Source organism: Varanus komodoensis, unplaced genomic scaffold (assembly GCF_004798865.1).
Source record: "Varanus komodoensis strain SLA01 unplaced genomic scaffold, ASM479886v1 scaffold3, whole genome shotgun sequence".
Classification (NCBI taxonomy): domain Eukaryota; kingdom Metazoa; phylum Chordata; class Lepidosauria; order Squamata; family Varanidae; genus Varanus; species Varanus komodoensis.
In genome coordinates, this window is record NW_025335761.1 from 516,756 (window position 1) to 531,777 (window position 15,022).

The 15,022-nt window shown below is 42.1% G+C and overlaps 1 protein-coding gene across 6 annotated transcripts in view; it reads right to left on the reverse strand.

Moving 5' to 3' along the window:
- The window catches only part of NAV2 (neuron navigator 2), a 332,059-nt gene extending 319,997 nt beyond the window's left edge, over positions 1-12,062 (reverse strand). For 2 of the 6 annotated variants that reach the window (XM_044436703.1, XM_044436702.1), the window contains exon 1: positions 10,741-12,062. In XM_044436703.1, coding sequence (XP_044292638.1) covers positions 10,741-10,998 — 258 coding nt within the window. In that variant the 5' untranslated portion in view covers positions 10,999-12,062. The remainder of the gene's footprint in view (positions 1-10,740) is intronic. The other 4 variants (XM_044436705.1, XM_044436704.1, XM_044436706.1 and 1 more) reach the window with 3 other exon arrangements.
- Between the last annotated feature and the right edge of the window lie 2,960 nt (positions 12,063-15,022).

Sequence of the window (15,022 nt, forward strand, 5' to 3'; positions counted from 1 at the left end):
GCCCAAGGGGGCTCAGAAGGATGGTGTTAAGTCCTGATATCCAAGGTAAAAGAAAAATAACTTTTCTGATATTGTTTATATTGTCTTCTTTAAAGTACGAAATACATTTGCTTTAAAATGGAGGGGACCTTTACATGGAGTCCCCCATGAGAACTTTACAGCATCATCAGACTTTTCTTGCTGGAACACGTAGTCAATTATGAAACAAGGACCCATCTGAATTTACAAATAAATCCTATAGGCCTGTCCTGACTGCATGTAGGAACACTTCTGTTGGAAAAATAACTTTTGACCATTCAGTCCCAATCTGTAATTCTGACAGCAGTGATGTAGAACCTTTTCTGTTCTGAATCCCTTTCCAATATGGGTTAGACTTAATATGATTTTTTAACTGTTGCATATTTAATACTAATGCAGGCAGGCACAGGAAAGGAATGGCTACAGATTATACAGGATGGCATAGTGAATGTTTAAATGCGAATTCCCCTTTTAACATGCACAGAAGAATTTTGCCCAAATGTCAAAGACTAAACAGTTTTGAAATGTTTCTCATGTTTGAGATATAAACTCTTGGTTTCAGGATTTTAAGAATCCTGTGATACAATCCTACAATGCAGCTTCTCTAACCTTAAAGCGATAAGACATGCAGACCTTTCTTAGGCTGCCTCTTATATTCTTGTATACATCACGGAAAAGGAAATGGTAGCATGCTTAGCCAGTGGGCCCTAAGCTGGACTTTGAACCAGTGCAAATGCCCAACTTTGTCATCTTTTAGATCTGGCCTTGAGAATATACTACTGAAAAATAGTTTGGAAGTAATGTTCGCAACACAGACCCCTGTCTAATGAACACTGGCTCAACTCTAGACATTATGATGATTAATGGAAATTAGTACAAGCAATAAAATATGTAAGAGTAACTTCTAATTTATGCTGATGAAAGTCAGAATCTCTGAGACAATTACTCCCCTGGTCTTTGGGGATAACAATAGCATGCAAGATGATCATTACAGAATTTAATGGAATTGTTCATACTAAATCAGTTATAAAATTCTCGAGTTGTTTATTTAGGCTAAAATCCAGTACCTCACACAGCTATGTGTATACTTAAGCCCCACCGAATGAAATGGGAAAGCCAAATTCCTTTGGGTTTGCTACATGACATATTTCTTGGCAACTCGAAAATGGGAATTATGGCAAGAAAGCTCTAAGGGTTGGAACTATAGCTAACATTAATATGCTTACTGAGGAACTCTACCTTGTTTTAAGAACAGTGGCTGAACCTAAGAATGTGAGCTAGGAACAAATCTCACTTCAGCCATATGGCCTTGACCAAACTATTGTTCTCAACTTCAGCACCACAAAGGAGTATGTGTGGTACAGCCATGTGCATCAAGGCAGAACATGCTGAGGAACAGGAAGACAGATGGACAAAATGAGAGTCTCTAAGAAGGCTATTAGCAGGTTTTCTTGGCTTCTGACTGCAGAACAGCAGCATGCCTTGCAGGTTACTTGAGTTAATACGGTTGCCTTTCCATGGTCACCCGATTGCTTGGTTGTGGTTTTCACTAACTTACCTGTGGCCTCTGAAATTCACTTTTCTTCCCTTGTGGTAATATGAGCAACCACTTGTGGAAAAGCCTTTGGAGATCTCACTTCCTCCCTCACACTGACAAGAACGGCTGAAATGGGCTGCCACAGCAGGCCAAGCTTTACCTTGGAACAGTGTGATATGACTTGGCAGCCTCAGGTGGCTAATTTGGGACGGCGTGACAGGGTAGCCAATTATTAATTATTTAACATGTTGTTACTGCTGCTGCCGTGCTTCTACCAGAGAAGGGGAGAAGTATTTGTGGGATTCCCCAAATTGCATGGTAAAATAACCTGGTTAGCCTTGATACTATGTACTTTGACTTCAGGATGGAAGCATGTGCTGTTCCAGGCAGAAAAATGGCTTGGGCTGGCTCTGAACATATGTTCCTTATATGTTTTTAAGTAGAACCAACACCATTTGGGAAAAACAAAATTCAGTATTGAGAAGACTTGAGAGATGCTTTTGAGGAAATTCGGAGAAGGCTTCTCTACTGAATTTCTCTGTCAATTGAAATAAAATGAAATTTCTTTGTTAATTAACTGAAATAATATTTTACATTGGTAGTTACTGTTCTCTGCAGGGGGCACTGGATTGATTAGGATAGGCCCTCCCTGAAGACTTACATAATCCAAGAAATTCCTGAATGCTTATAAGAAGTTTTTGGCTGACACTTCAACAGGGCACTCCTGATTTCAAAGGTTAGATGGAACACGCCCAGGACTGCCAAACAAACTCTAACATTTTTATCCATTGGAACGTAATTAGCTCTTTCATACAGATTTTGATATTTGCAGGATGGAGAGACAGAATCAGCTGAGAGACAGAGTAAAATACAGAATCATGACTACAGAAATAAGCAAAACAATCCACATTTTTAAAGGTCTATAATAAAAGAACGATGGCCAAGATAAGGAACCCATCACCAGAGAGAAGGTGACAGGCCATTCGTAACAAATATTCTGGAAAGAGATTTTGGCACAATATAAATTGTAAAAAGGAATCAGAAGTTATTCCAATACAAGCTACTAACCGCAAGACAGGAATGCAAACTAAGCAGAGATCCAAGAGGATTTGGTCTCTTTAGAGGCCTTTCTCCCCCTACTGCTATTATAGCAACCTGCATTCAGTTCTCAAAAGTGGCATGTATAGTCCACAAATACAAAAATGTAAGATGAACCATGAATCAGCATCATCACCAGCACCACCAGCTCCCTGATGACACTGCAACTGGAACTATACAGTAGGGGGGAACATACTGTAGCCTAGAGTCAACCATTTTATTTCTGTCCCAAACAAAGTACACAACCCCACTCTGAAGGAATGGATTTCCAGATAAATTGAGAGGCTTGCCAGTTAAGTGACAAGTGTTTGACAATGTTCCAGTTCTTGGTGAATGGAAAACCAGCAGTTTCCCGTTACAAAATGTACCAACAGCCCATGCCTAATAATACACATTGACATTGGCAATTTATATGGTTGATATATAAATGTTGCTAAAAATAATATAAGAGCAGTATATTTTTAGCTAGGTAAATAACGCTTGAGTTGGAAAAATTGGACTCTTCTCTGGTTCAGTTCAAGGACTGAGTTTTACACACAGTTATTGTAAAGAAAAGTCAGCCAGGACTATAAAGGAAAATTTCCTGGTCTATCTACTAATGCCTCTTGTGTTAAGTCTCTTGATGCAACAATGTAGAGCAGTATTATTATCCAAAATCCTGAGATGAACCTCTCCACCCCAACCCAGAAAGTCTTTTTCAAGCCTTTCCTAATCTAGTGCTCTTCAGATATATTGAACTACAATGCCAGTAATCCCCAGAACTATGCTTGCTGGAGATTATGAAAGTTGTAGTCCAAACTATCTACAAGATACTAGGTAGGGAAAAACAATATTGATTTCTACTAGTACTACTGCCTTGATACAAAAGCTTTTGGGTCAGGCTCTTTCTTTGCTTAGGTCACACCCCTTTTATGTGCTCCTATAGCCCTTTTATAGATGTTACTCCCCACTGGCACCCCTCCAATCTGCTTTCATGGCTTATCTACAACCTTATTCCATCCTCTAGAAGTCCTGATGATGGTCTTCTCGGCTGTCCTGTAGTTGACTCTGCCTCTAGAACAGGCTGTCGGTAGACCTGGCCCAACACTCCATTCAGTTCTGGTTCTGAATTGATCAGGCCTTGCATTTCAGCTCCCACATGCTTGGCTGCTGACAGGTGCTTGGCTGCTGACAGGAACTCCATCAATGTCCTTGTCACTGAATGAACTAAATTAGTGGCACTTCCTTGGGAAATTCACAGTACTTAAAAGTATGCAAAACGGATGCTGGGTTGACAAAGGCCATGCAGTGGAATTTAGCCCTGCACATTTCAGCATGTAGAAATGGAAAAGGAAAGGAATGCTGTCAGCAGTGCTGGCAAGAAGGCTCATCATTTTAAACATGCTGAACAATCCAACAAATGAGATATCTGTTTGTACAAAGAGACTCTACATTCAAGACATCAGTGGAGAGCCACTAGATGGCTTATTTACTCCTGTAAACAAAAAATTTATACCATTTTTGGTTCCAAGAAGACCCCCCCAAGGCAGTTTACAACACTAAAATCGTAATGCAATTAACTAAATCTTGACTAAGATTTAGGACATCAAGGATTAGAATTTAGTAGCCTGATATTTCAAGAAGCTTCACCAGCTCAAAATGAATTGACATGACTAGGAGTTGAAATCTTATATACTTGTATCTGAGAGTAAGTTCCATATAACTCAGTGGACACTCTGAAGACTTGTATAAAATTGCAGTGTAGTACCAGCCCTGGAGCAAACCATTCAGAAGGGGCCCTAAGCTGCTAGCTTTTTTTTTTTTTTTTTTTTTTTACAGCTGAGAAGTTCAAAAACTTAGGCATACAAAAAAGTACTGTAGTGATAAATGCAAGTCTGGGGGTGGAAACAATTTGCTTCACAGGTTTAAAAGAAGTAGGAAGCCAATTATGTTTTTCAGAAGGAAAACAAAAATAAATTTGCATAATACCGTATTATTCCCAAGGTGTTTTTAATCAGGTCATGGCCTTCTTTTGTTGTTTTCTTCATTTTTCCTGACCAAGCAAGATCTCATTATTCAACCTCTAGGCATTTTCCAAACTCCTCCTGCTGGCCTAATACAGTTTAGCTGTCAAATAGCACTGCCCCCTCCTAGTGCCAACAGTTTAAAAAAACTTTGCTGAAGCATTCAGAACCCAATTCCTGCCTGCATTTTCAGGTCACTTCAGCCTACTGCATGGCCAAGCTGGCACCTCAAAAGGCAAAAGGTTGTAAAGTTTGAATTATATAAGCAGAATAATATAGAAATTATTAACCATTAAAAGATTTGACTGATTATGTGACATTCTTTATCTGAAGTGCATGCATGAGTCAATCACTAAAGGGGGAAAAGAAGGTACTCTGGCCCCAGAGAGTAACTGAACCTAGCAATGGGGCCGTGCCTCCAAAGGTTATGTTGCTACTCTAGACGGTTTCTAGATGGTCTAGCATTCACTGCTGGGCCTGATGCCAATTCAGTATTTTGCAACTGACCTCTGAAAGATGTTTTCCTCACCAAGAAGCCCATTCTGCAATCCTTCCACAAAACGCAAGTGCTCATTTTTTCCCATTAAATCATAAAGAGGCATAGAATGCTAAAGAAGTATGCTTATGCTGGTTTCTGAGCTTTTATCCTAAGTTCCTGCCTCTCATAGAACAGTAGAGTTGGAAGGGACCTATCAGGCCATTGAGTCCAAACCCTGTTCAGTGCAGGAAAATGGTTTGCTAAAAACCTGGCATCAAACCAGGAACCTTTACCTCTTCAGTCCAACACTCTCCTGACTGAGCTATTTCAGCAGTTCTCCTGAGCTCTGGGCTCTGTCTCTAGGCAATGCAGTACACAAATACCAGATTTTTGGTTCAGAACAACAATATTTATTTTATTTATTTATTTATAACATTTTTATGCCGTACCCATCGCAGAAGCCTCAGGGCGGCTTACAATAGGGCATTGCTGGATCAAACCAAAAGGCTATTTAGCCCAGGATCCCACAGTGGCAAGCAAGATGTCTATGGGAAACCCACATAGCAAGAAGCGAGTCCAATGTACATCTCCTGTTGCACTTCTGAAGCAACTGGCATTCAGAGATACGCTGCCTCTGATCCTGAAAGTAGCATACAGCCAGTACAGCTGGTAGCCCTTGACTGCTGAAAGCCTCACTGAAAACCCATGACATGCCAGAGAATAAGCCGTGACAGGTTGGTTACTGGCTTGCCAATCCAACAGACAGTCAGGCACTTTGTGGCTGTCTATGGCTCGTTTCACACTTCAGCCCGCCTCCAGCTCTTAGCATGGATCTAAGGCTCCTTTGCCGCTGAATCCCTTGCTTTCTTGGTCCCCCCAGCAGCTCCCTTTCTGCCACTGGACTTCCAGAATTGCTGCCTGCCCCCTGACCACACCCGTATATCAGACTGCCAGCTGGGATGTGAGTCCTTCTGAATGTGGTGTTCACAAACATTTTAAAAAGGGAAATGTCCAGTGTCTTGCACAAATAGGCAAGAGTACCTTCAGCTATTCAGTCCATCATACCACTATCTCTAGTTTACCAATGTCACCCTCCACTTTGGCACTTTGGCCACTTGCTAGAGATCACCCTTCCTTCCCTTTCTTAAACAAGATGTCCAAAAACTTCCTTCTCTTGCAGCCACCACCAGTTTAAGCTCCCCACTCCTTTGTGCTTGTTGCTTCCTTGCACTGGTCTCCAACCTTATTACAGAGCAGGGAGTATATAGAATCAGTAAAAATAGGCAAATTTCGAGGTAGAGCAATAAAGCAGAGGGGGAAATTTCATAGCTGTGGATTTCCAAATGTGTACCCCTACAAAAAAGCAAAAAGGGGGGAGGGGTTGTGAATGAAATCAAAACAATCTCTGATGTCCTTTCTTATTGAATTTTAAGGACATGGAGTAGAAAGCACTGACAAAGGATTAAGGAAACTGGCAGTAGCAAGATGATAAGGAAAGCAGGGGTTTTCACTTCTGCTGCTGGCTGGGTGAATGAGCCACCCTGAGGACAAGGAGAAGGCTTACACTGTTGGGAGATAGGAACCAATGCAGAAAAGGAACTGAGCATTATAGGAGAGGAATCAAAGGTCTAGGCAAGGGTTTGGAAATGGAAGAAGAGCAGGATCAAGTCACCTGCTGGAAGCAGTAGTCTCTTCCATGCATCCGGAGCCACATATTTTAGGATGAAAGGCAGCAAACTTTCTACTCTGACCACCACAACAAGCTCACCCGAGAAGGGATTATTTCTTTAAAGGAGGAGTAGCCCCCATGTCCTCCTGGAAACAAGTATCTTGATTTTCCATTCTTCCTTTGCCTTACCCTCACTTTCACAGCTACCCCTCTGGTGGAAGGCAGCAAATGCAGTGCATAAGAATGATGCAATGTGCCACCATATGAAAACCAGTGGACAGTGTGCCACCAAATGAAAACCAGTGGACTAATAAGCTGGTACCACAATGCAACATGACTGTACATTTCCTGCATGTTCTCCATTAGGCCACATTTATTAAGAGCATAGAGATACACATACTACTGAAAGTCAGTGGAGAAATATATGCTTCTGTGGTAGTTTTTTAAGAGGAGGTTTAAAGGGGAAGGTCAAGTGCAGTTATTTTCATCAGTAACCCAATTTCAGGGGTCTCTGGTCTTCTCACCTGCCTGACGCTTTGAGAGTGGGGAGACAGGGATTATAACTCAGGTTTCATCCCTGACATCTTCTGTTATGAGTTTCAGGTAAATGATTATGAAAAAGGCTTCTCCGAGTGACCCTGGAGAGTCACTACCTGTCAGGACAGACCATGCTGGTCTACAAGATAGATAAATTCTCTGACCTGGAATAAGACAGCTGCCCACACTTCTGCCTAATGACAGACCCCAAAGCCTCTAGCATTTTTCTCTTATCCTAATACTGATGGATGGTCCTACAAGATAAAAAGAGTAAAGGTTGTCAGGAAAGTCCTACCATCCTAACGTCTGTGTGGCAACACGCATGCATGTTTTCGAAAGGGAACTGAGTGGCAATTTAATAACGAGTGTGGTAAAAATAGATGTCTTTAGCTGCTGCAAAGCAAGCCAAATTTCAACTTGCAGAACTGGGCTGAAAAAAAAAAGCTGAAGCTGCTCTTGTATCACAGTACATTATTCTTGCCATTGAGTTACTTGTCATTTCTACAGTCTGTGGACTAGATATAAGTTTCTTGGGCTAGGCTATGTTTCAAATGCCGCCCAAGTTTGGTGGCGAACCTGTCCCAAGGCACTGCTGCGCTCTGACTCAGGGATACATGTTCTGCAAAATGCACTCACAAGGACAAGATGGGTCTTTCAGCAATGATGCTCTTGAGCTGGCTTAAGTCATTGGCTAGACCACAGTGTTTAAGAAAACCATATTGTATTCTTTTTTATTCCAAGTATAGCAATTAATGCTTGATGGCCTAGCATGGAGATGCAATAGTGCACTCTCCCCAGGCCCTATCTGGCAGCACCTAGACTTTCAGCATCTGCCACAGCCAAGATGGGGAAATGAGGGAAAACATTCTAGGAACAGGTTCTGTAGTTCCCGCTGTGGAAGCCTCATTTCTAGAAAGCCCCTGAAGTATGCTACGAATGCCCCACGAAGAGCCAAGACTACATTCTACAGTGGTCTGTGGACAGTCTAGGAATGGTTCCTCCAGGCAGGAACCATGAAGCCTGTTCGTAGAGCATTCCCATTCTCTCTCTCTCTCTCACTTTGATGATCAGGTTGGAATGGCTTCAACCATTTGATGCTGTGACAAAGAACAGATGCTGCTACTGTGGCAAGACCAAGATCTGTAGCTGCTGTTGCTACTAGGCCAAGATCTATTGCTGCTAGGATGGATGTGAATGTGCATGAATGACTCTAGAGGAATTTTTCACAGTGTAAAGGGACCCTGGAGCAAAAAGTGAATTGTGCAACTGGTTAGATAACCATACGATGCTCTTACTGCAACTGCTTTGGCCTCAAAAATATGTTTTTTCCAAAAGTCCCAAGGATGTTACCAGATCCTATGATAATACTCAAAGTCTTAAACATTTATTTAGTGTCAACAGAACATATAGGTTACATAACTCCTTCCCAGTGGCTTTGCAATTGATGATGAAACAACTTGTGAAGAAGAACACACAGAAAGATTAACTTGCAATGACCAGTACAGGTACTGTGGTGGTGCAGGTGGTGTGAAAAATGGGCAGAATTTTTTCCGAAGGACCTGGGCAGTAGACTGGATTGAAGCCAACTTTCCATTTTTACCATCAATGAGGATGCACAGGGATTATTCCAAACACAGGTTGAACTCCCATTGAGCTTTGTGTCCTATTGCAATTGAGATTTACAAATGTAAAATTGTTCCCCAGGCTTTGAGCAATAGATTGGGCTTGTGAGTTATCCTACTTCCCTCCCTACTTCCCCAAAAGAGAAACCCAATTAGTAGTAATTGATTCAATTCTAAGCTCTTCAAATATGCCCCTTACCATGGTTCAGCACTCGGCATTTAATGTGCCATGGACAGATGCATGGCAGATTTTTAAAGCCTACAAAAGAGTGATAAAATGTCTCCCCAGCCCTATCACTCAGTTCCGTATCATATCACACTTTTAAAAACTGGATACCCTCCCCCTGATTTGGTTAAAAGTTGAGGTTTGCTGATGCTTTCCAAATGAAATATAGAAAATCGAAAGAGCATTTGTGCTTCCCTCTGGAGTGCGATGTGATGCAAAGGTCAGCCTGTCTGCTGTCACTACTCTGACACCAGTGCTATCATGTCTCCCTCCTGGTCCTCGAGCCCTCAGGAACTGGTACAGCCATATGAGTCGGGCCTGATATGTCATGCTGTCTGCTAGGATGGAAAGCACAGCATCCCCTAAAATGCAGGGCAGGAGGCCAGGCTGACTCGGAGCCATGCTGTTGTTCCTTAGCAGAATGGGTTATGAGGTCACAGACTGCAAAACCTAGATTTGCAGGCATGACCCAGTATTCCCCCACGTTGGGGAAATAAACCAATACAATTGTTCCCCAAGCATGTAACTTCCCACCCCAACATGGCTGCATGACCTGCTACCAGGTTCAAGCAGCTGCAGCCTGCAAAGCCGTTCCGAGAATTCATGATATAGCCACACAGCAACCTCTGTCTAGCTAATGTTAATTAGTCCCATTTGTGGCACCAGACCATCTGCTTTGCTCACCCCAGTAGTGTGTTAGCATTTACTATCTGCTTACACTGCTATTGAGCATATTAAGGAACCAGCACTGGCAAGGCGATCTGATCCATGCTGAAAATACAAATATACTCACAAAAATAATAAAAGTCTGAACACATTGCTTGTTACCATATAAAGCAGCATCATTTAAGGAGGTGCCCAAATATGGTTTCAAGCAAAGTCTGAACACTGCAGATTAATAAATAAATTGTAATATCCAGGAGGACAGAATTATATAGTGGGGAGTAAATTCCAATTAGCCCATTTTCTCCCTCTAGGTATCCAAGGCATGGGGATATATATATGCATGATACGTCTTACCATCCGTACATTTCTTGTATCGCATAATACAGAAGATGCTTCATGACTACCTCATACATGATTCACTCTCTCACACACAAACTCAACTACATACAGTAGTCTGAAGCTTGGCTACATAAAGCAGTACTATAATAATATGCAGCTACTACAAGCAGCTGCCCTTGTGTTCTCTGAAAGATACACCCACACACCCACTGCAACTCATACCACACCAAATTGGCATCTTATATACTGACATCACAAACAAAGCACACTCAGTTGTATCAACAGCCCTGCTATTATCTAAAATATTCAGGCCACCACAAATAAAACAAATCATAAGATCAGTTAGAAGCAACCAGCTTTTTCCCCCCACTTGTATGCACATGTAAAAATGCAGTTCCCTCCAGAGCATATGTTGCTTCCACTAGAAGCACAATACACACCTCATCAGCATCATATCACAACCTGTTCTATCAGCAGTCATACACATGCTCAACAGATTCCCATAAAACACAATCAACACACCCATGCTGATACCATTTTTGCTGACCTGTGTGTCAAAGCCATTTTCTATGGAGCTACTCTTCTTTGGAAGGAAGCCATCTCCTGCATTCTCGTGACCATGATGCGATTTGAGGGGAAGCTGACTAGAATAGGAAGACTTGTTCACCTCCACCTTGTTCCCAAACTTCAGGTAACAGGGCTGTGGGATGGCCCTTGCTGCTGGCACATGAACAATAGGACTAGCACTGTGGACAGGTTTGGGGAGTCCAGATTTCATTTTGGAGGCTACCAGGATGGCTGGCATTTTTCTTCTTCTGCTTTGTTAACACGTTTCTGTCAGCAACAGCAACAGGACTGAGAAGCCAGCAGCAGCCAGGAAGGAGGCTGGAGGCAGGCTTTGCAAGCTGGCACTGCTGAATCACACACACACAAGCAGAGGAAAAATAAGGAGAAATTATCTCCTGCTTTAAAAGCTCGACCTAGCACTCACAAGCATGACACAGCCTTCCACCTGTTTCCTTTTATTTTTGTTAATTCTGTCAGTGTTCCTCCTCCTCCTCTTCTTCTTCCTCCTCCTCTGCTGCTGGTTAACTTGCTGATTCTTTTCAGTAGCTGATTCCTGTAATTTTCTTTCCTGAAGATGGGAGACTTTACTTCATTATCTTATCACAGGAAATGAGAAAGTGAAGCAGCCTTTTCCAATGGAGAAGGGGAAAAAAACCTGCTGTAGCATATGCTTGTGTTGCTTGTGTGTGTGTGTATGTGGTGTGAGAAATGAGAGAGAGCGTGCTAGAGAGCAAAGCACAGGCAGGATTTCCAGGCTTAAGATGTCTTTCTTCGGTCTTAGCCAAGAAGCAGATGTCGCTCAGTGTGTTAACAGCCGATGCCCTTGGATACGAGTCTCAGAAAATCCAAGCTCCTTAATCTTAATATCTGTGAACAGGAACAACTACGCTGAAGAAATGTCCATGGATGGAATTTATATCGTGAGACTGCTGGTTTCCCCAGTGCTGTTTGCTCAGGAAGCCCTAAAATGAGAATTTCGGCTGTCAAAGCTGGAGGCAAAGCAACGTCCGCCTCATTTTAAACATCGGCAGGTTTCAGCGCTGGATGGCTAACAGGGTGTGCGCTTGTGTGTGAAAGAGCAGATGTGTGCGAGTAGAGGCAGCCTCCTGTGGACTAAACCAAAGAAGGCTACCCAGATTAGCAGGAGCGGGAGAAGGTTGCAATCTGACAGTACAGTAAAAACAGTGCGAGGCGCCTGATTGGTCCACGCAGCTCAAATCAGAAGCAAAGTATCTCTGCAAAAGAGGCGTGGCTTCAACTCAAGTGACTGGCAGGAAACTCTTTCGCCTTTGCTCCAGTACAAAGCACAATCTGTAGCGGCTCTGCGGCAACACGGCGGGTCTCTCAACTAACGGTAACGGAGAGGTTACGTGGGGAGAGGCGAGAGCAGCAAGGGGGAAAATTCCTATCCATCGATGTTTTCTTTTTTTATGGGAGAGACGTTCAAATAAAAACACATGAGGGTGAATCACAATTCCGTTTTCACTCATACAGGAAAACTCCCACTGAAAATGCCAGCAACGGCGTATGGGTGAATAAGGGCTGAGCAATTTAACCCAATCCAGTCAGAGATGAGAAGTCGCTCTCATCCATCCAAACCAGGAGTCGTTCTACCCAGAGAAGGCAGTGTTTCTAATGGGGAAAAGGTGGCTTCACACCTTTGGGTTTTTGATAGGTATATCCAAAACATTTTATCTACAGCCACAAAATGTAATAATTAGGAAGGCAACCAACAGATTTATTTATTTATTTATTATTTATTAAAAGATTTTTATGCCGCCCCATTCGCCGAAGCCTCGGGGCGGCTTACAACACTAAGCTAAAATAATTATAATATAAATCAAAAATATAAATATTAAATTAAAAATACAAAAATACAGTATAAAATAAGCCACTAAATTTATTATTTAGTGTATTTTTATCTTGCCCCATAGCCCAGGGATCACTCATTTGCACAAACAAAGCAAAGCATCTACTTCACACCCACAGTGGGAGACAGGATTTATGTGAAAGGTTGTACATGCATCGGCTCAGTCATCAATTCAACTAGAGACTGTAGCCAAGAAATTCAAAGAAGACTGAGACTTGGAAGGGCAGTGATAAAGGAACTAGAAAAGCGCAAAAATGTTTCACTTGGAGACAAAGGTGAAGATCACCCAAACTATTGTATTCCCAATCACTATGTATGGTGTGAAAGCAAAGGGAAGAAAGCTCACAAGAAGAAAATTGATGCATTTGAAACATGGTGCTGGACGAGAACTTTGCGAATATCATGGACTGACGAAAAGACCAACAAGTGGGTCCAAGACCAGATCAAGGCAGAGCTTTCCCTAGAAGCAAAAATGACAAAATTGAGGCTGGCGTACTTCACACACATCATGAGAAGGCAATCATGTTGGGGAACATCAAAAGCAGCAGAAGAAAAGGAAGCCCAAATATGACATGGATCAAAAAAGGAAGCCACAGTGTTGAACTTAGAAGAGCTGAACAAAGCTGTCATGGACAGGACATTTTGAAGGGCTTTCATTCATGGGGACACTATAAGTTGGGAGCGACTTGACAGCACACAACAACAAAAAATTATAATACAGTTTTTTATTTCATTTGTACCCTGTGTTTATACCAAAAGATCATACTCAGGGTGGTTTGGCCGTAGCATACTAGTCATGGTAGAATACCACAACAGCTGTGAAACACATGAAAGATATCTATCAGTCTGCAGAGTTTAGCTGTGATCATTGAATGCAGATCCCATATTCAAATACAGTATACCTCCCTACCCCAGATGCTGGGGAACAAAAATGCCCATTAATTTCATGCAACTTAAGTGGTACTGAAAACAATGCTGTGTGTCTGGACATTGGTCTGATCCAAGAAAACCAATTTTAGAGAAATGAGAGAGAGGCAGGCAGGTGGAGACCTTTTCAGGCACCTTTTCAAGCTGGATATCAGCACTCCCCTGCCTCATCTACCACTGAGTGTCCACTGGAAAAAAATTGCAGGAGGGAGGGAGGGAGGCAGAAAGCATCTTGTCCATCTGCTGCAGCATCCTTACCCCCATCAGATTACTACCACTGACTACTTTCCTCATTGGTGGTTACATTTTAGTACTATTTATGATTACTTTATCAATTTAGCTTTAGATCACTTACTTGTAAGCGGACTTGGAATGATTTGTAATGTTTTGTTTCCTGAAATTCAGGAAGAAAGACAATCTCAATTAATGTATCAAAGATGAGCTGGTATGTACATGAGGGGATGAAAAACAATGTGGTCTCTGAACAACATTCTGAAGCAGATTTGCCAAAACAACATTCTACTTATTTATTTATTTTCAGTGCATTGTTGACTCTTAACGGATTATTTTTAGAATACTGTATTCCACTATTTTACTGGTCACTGGGGACAAAACCTTCCTGTTGCTTTTGTGAGTACTCATCCCAGGATGAAATAGAAATCACCCATGACAGGAGTCCCTGTTCTTGCTGAGAGTAGTTGACTCTTTGAGCTCACTGTTATTTAACCTAGAATATGTCAGCAAATCAGTATAACAAGAGGACCACTATTGCACTCCCAGAAAGGGCTCCAGAACAGCATGTTGCCCTGCTTCAGCAAAATTACACTGGATATCTTGCATTGTAGAGGCTAATACATTCATTGTGACATAAGCCTACAGTGCATATTTTTTCAGATGACTGTGCACGAGACCGGGGAGCCTCAAAGTGCTGCTTTATCCTGAGGATATGGATGAAGAAGGGAACAATGCAAGCACCTTAAGTGTTGAATATTCAGATCTTCTTTTCTGAAAGGGATTCACTTGCACCCTGCAGCTCTTGGATGTCTCTTTAACACAGGGCCAGGGCCAGGAATCCACAAAGTTTCCTCTGCTGGCAATCTCTGGAGTTTCCCTGATCACTTCCATCTCTAAGTTAATGAGCAGTGGAAAAAATAAAGAGAAGGGGCAGCAATCTCTGCACACCTTGTCCTCTTTTCCTCTGGGTGCAGAGGAAGAGACAGCCCTCTTCAAGAAAGTTACTTGCGCTGCTTTAACACACCCACAACTATGACCTCCCAACCCATTCCTCCCATGGTCTCTTTCTGCTCAAAGTGGAATAGGATTCAATATTGTTTAGCAACTGAAAGGGGAGGATGAAGAGACCTAGAAGTTTGCTTGCTAAAGTTTGCTTAGTGCTGATGTTTAGTGCTGTAGAGATTTTAATGAGACATGATCTCTGTGACTGTTCACAAAACATTCAAATTTC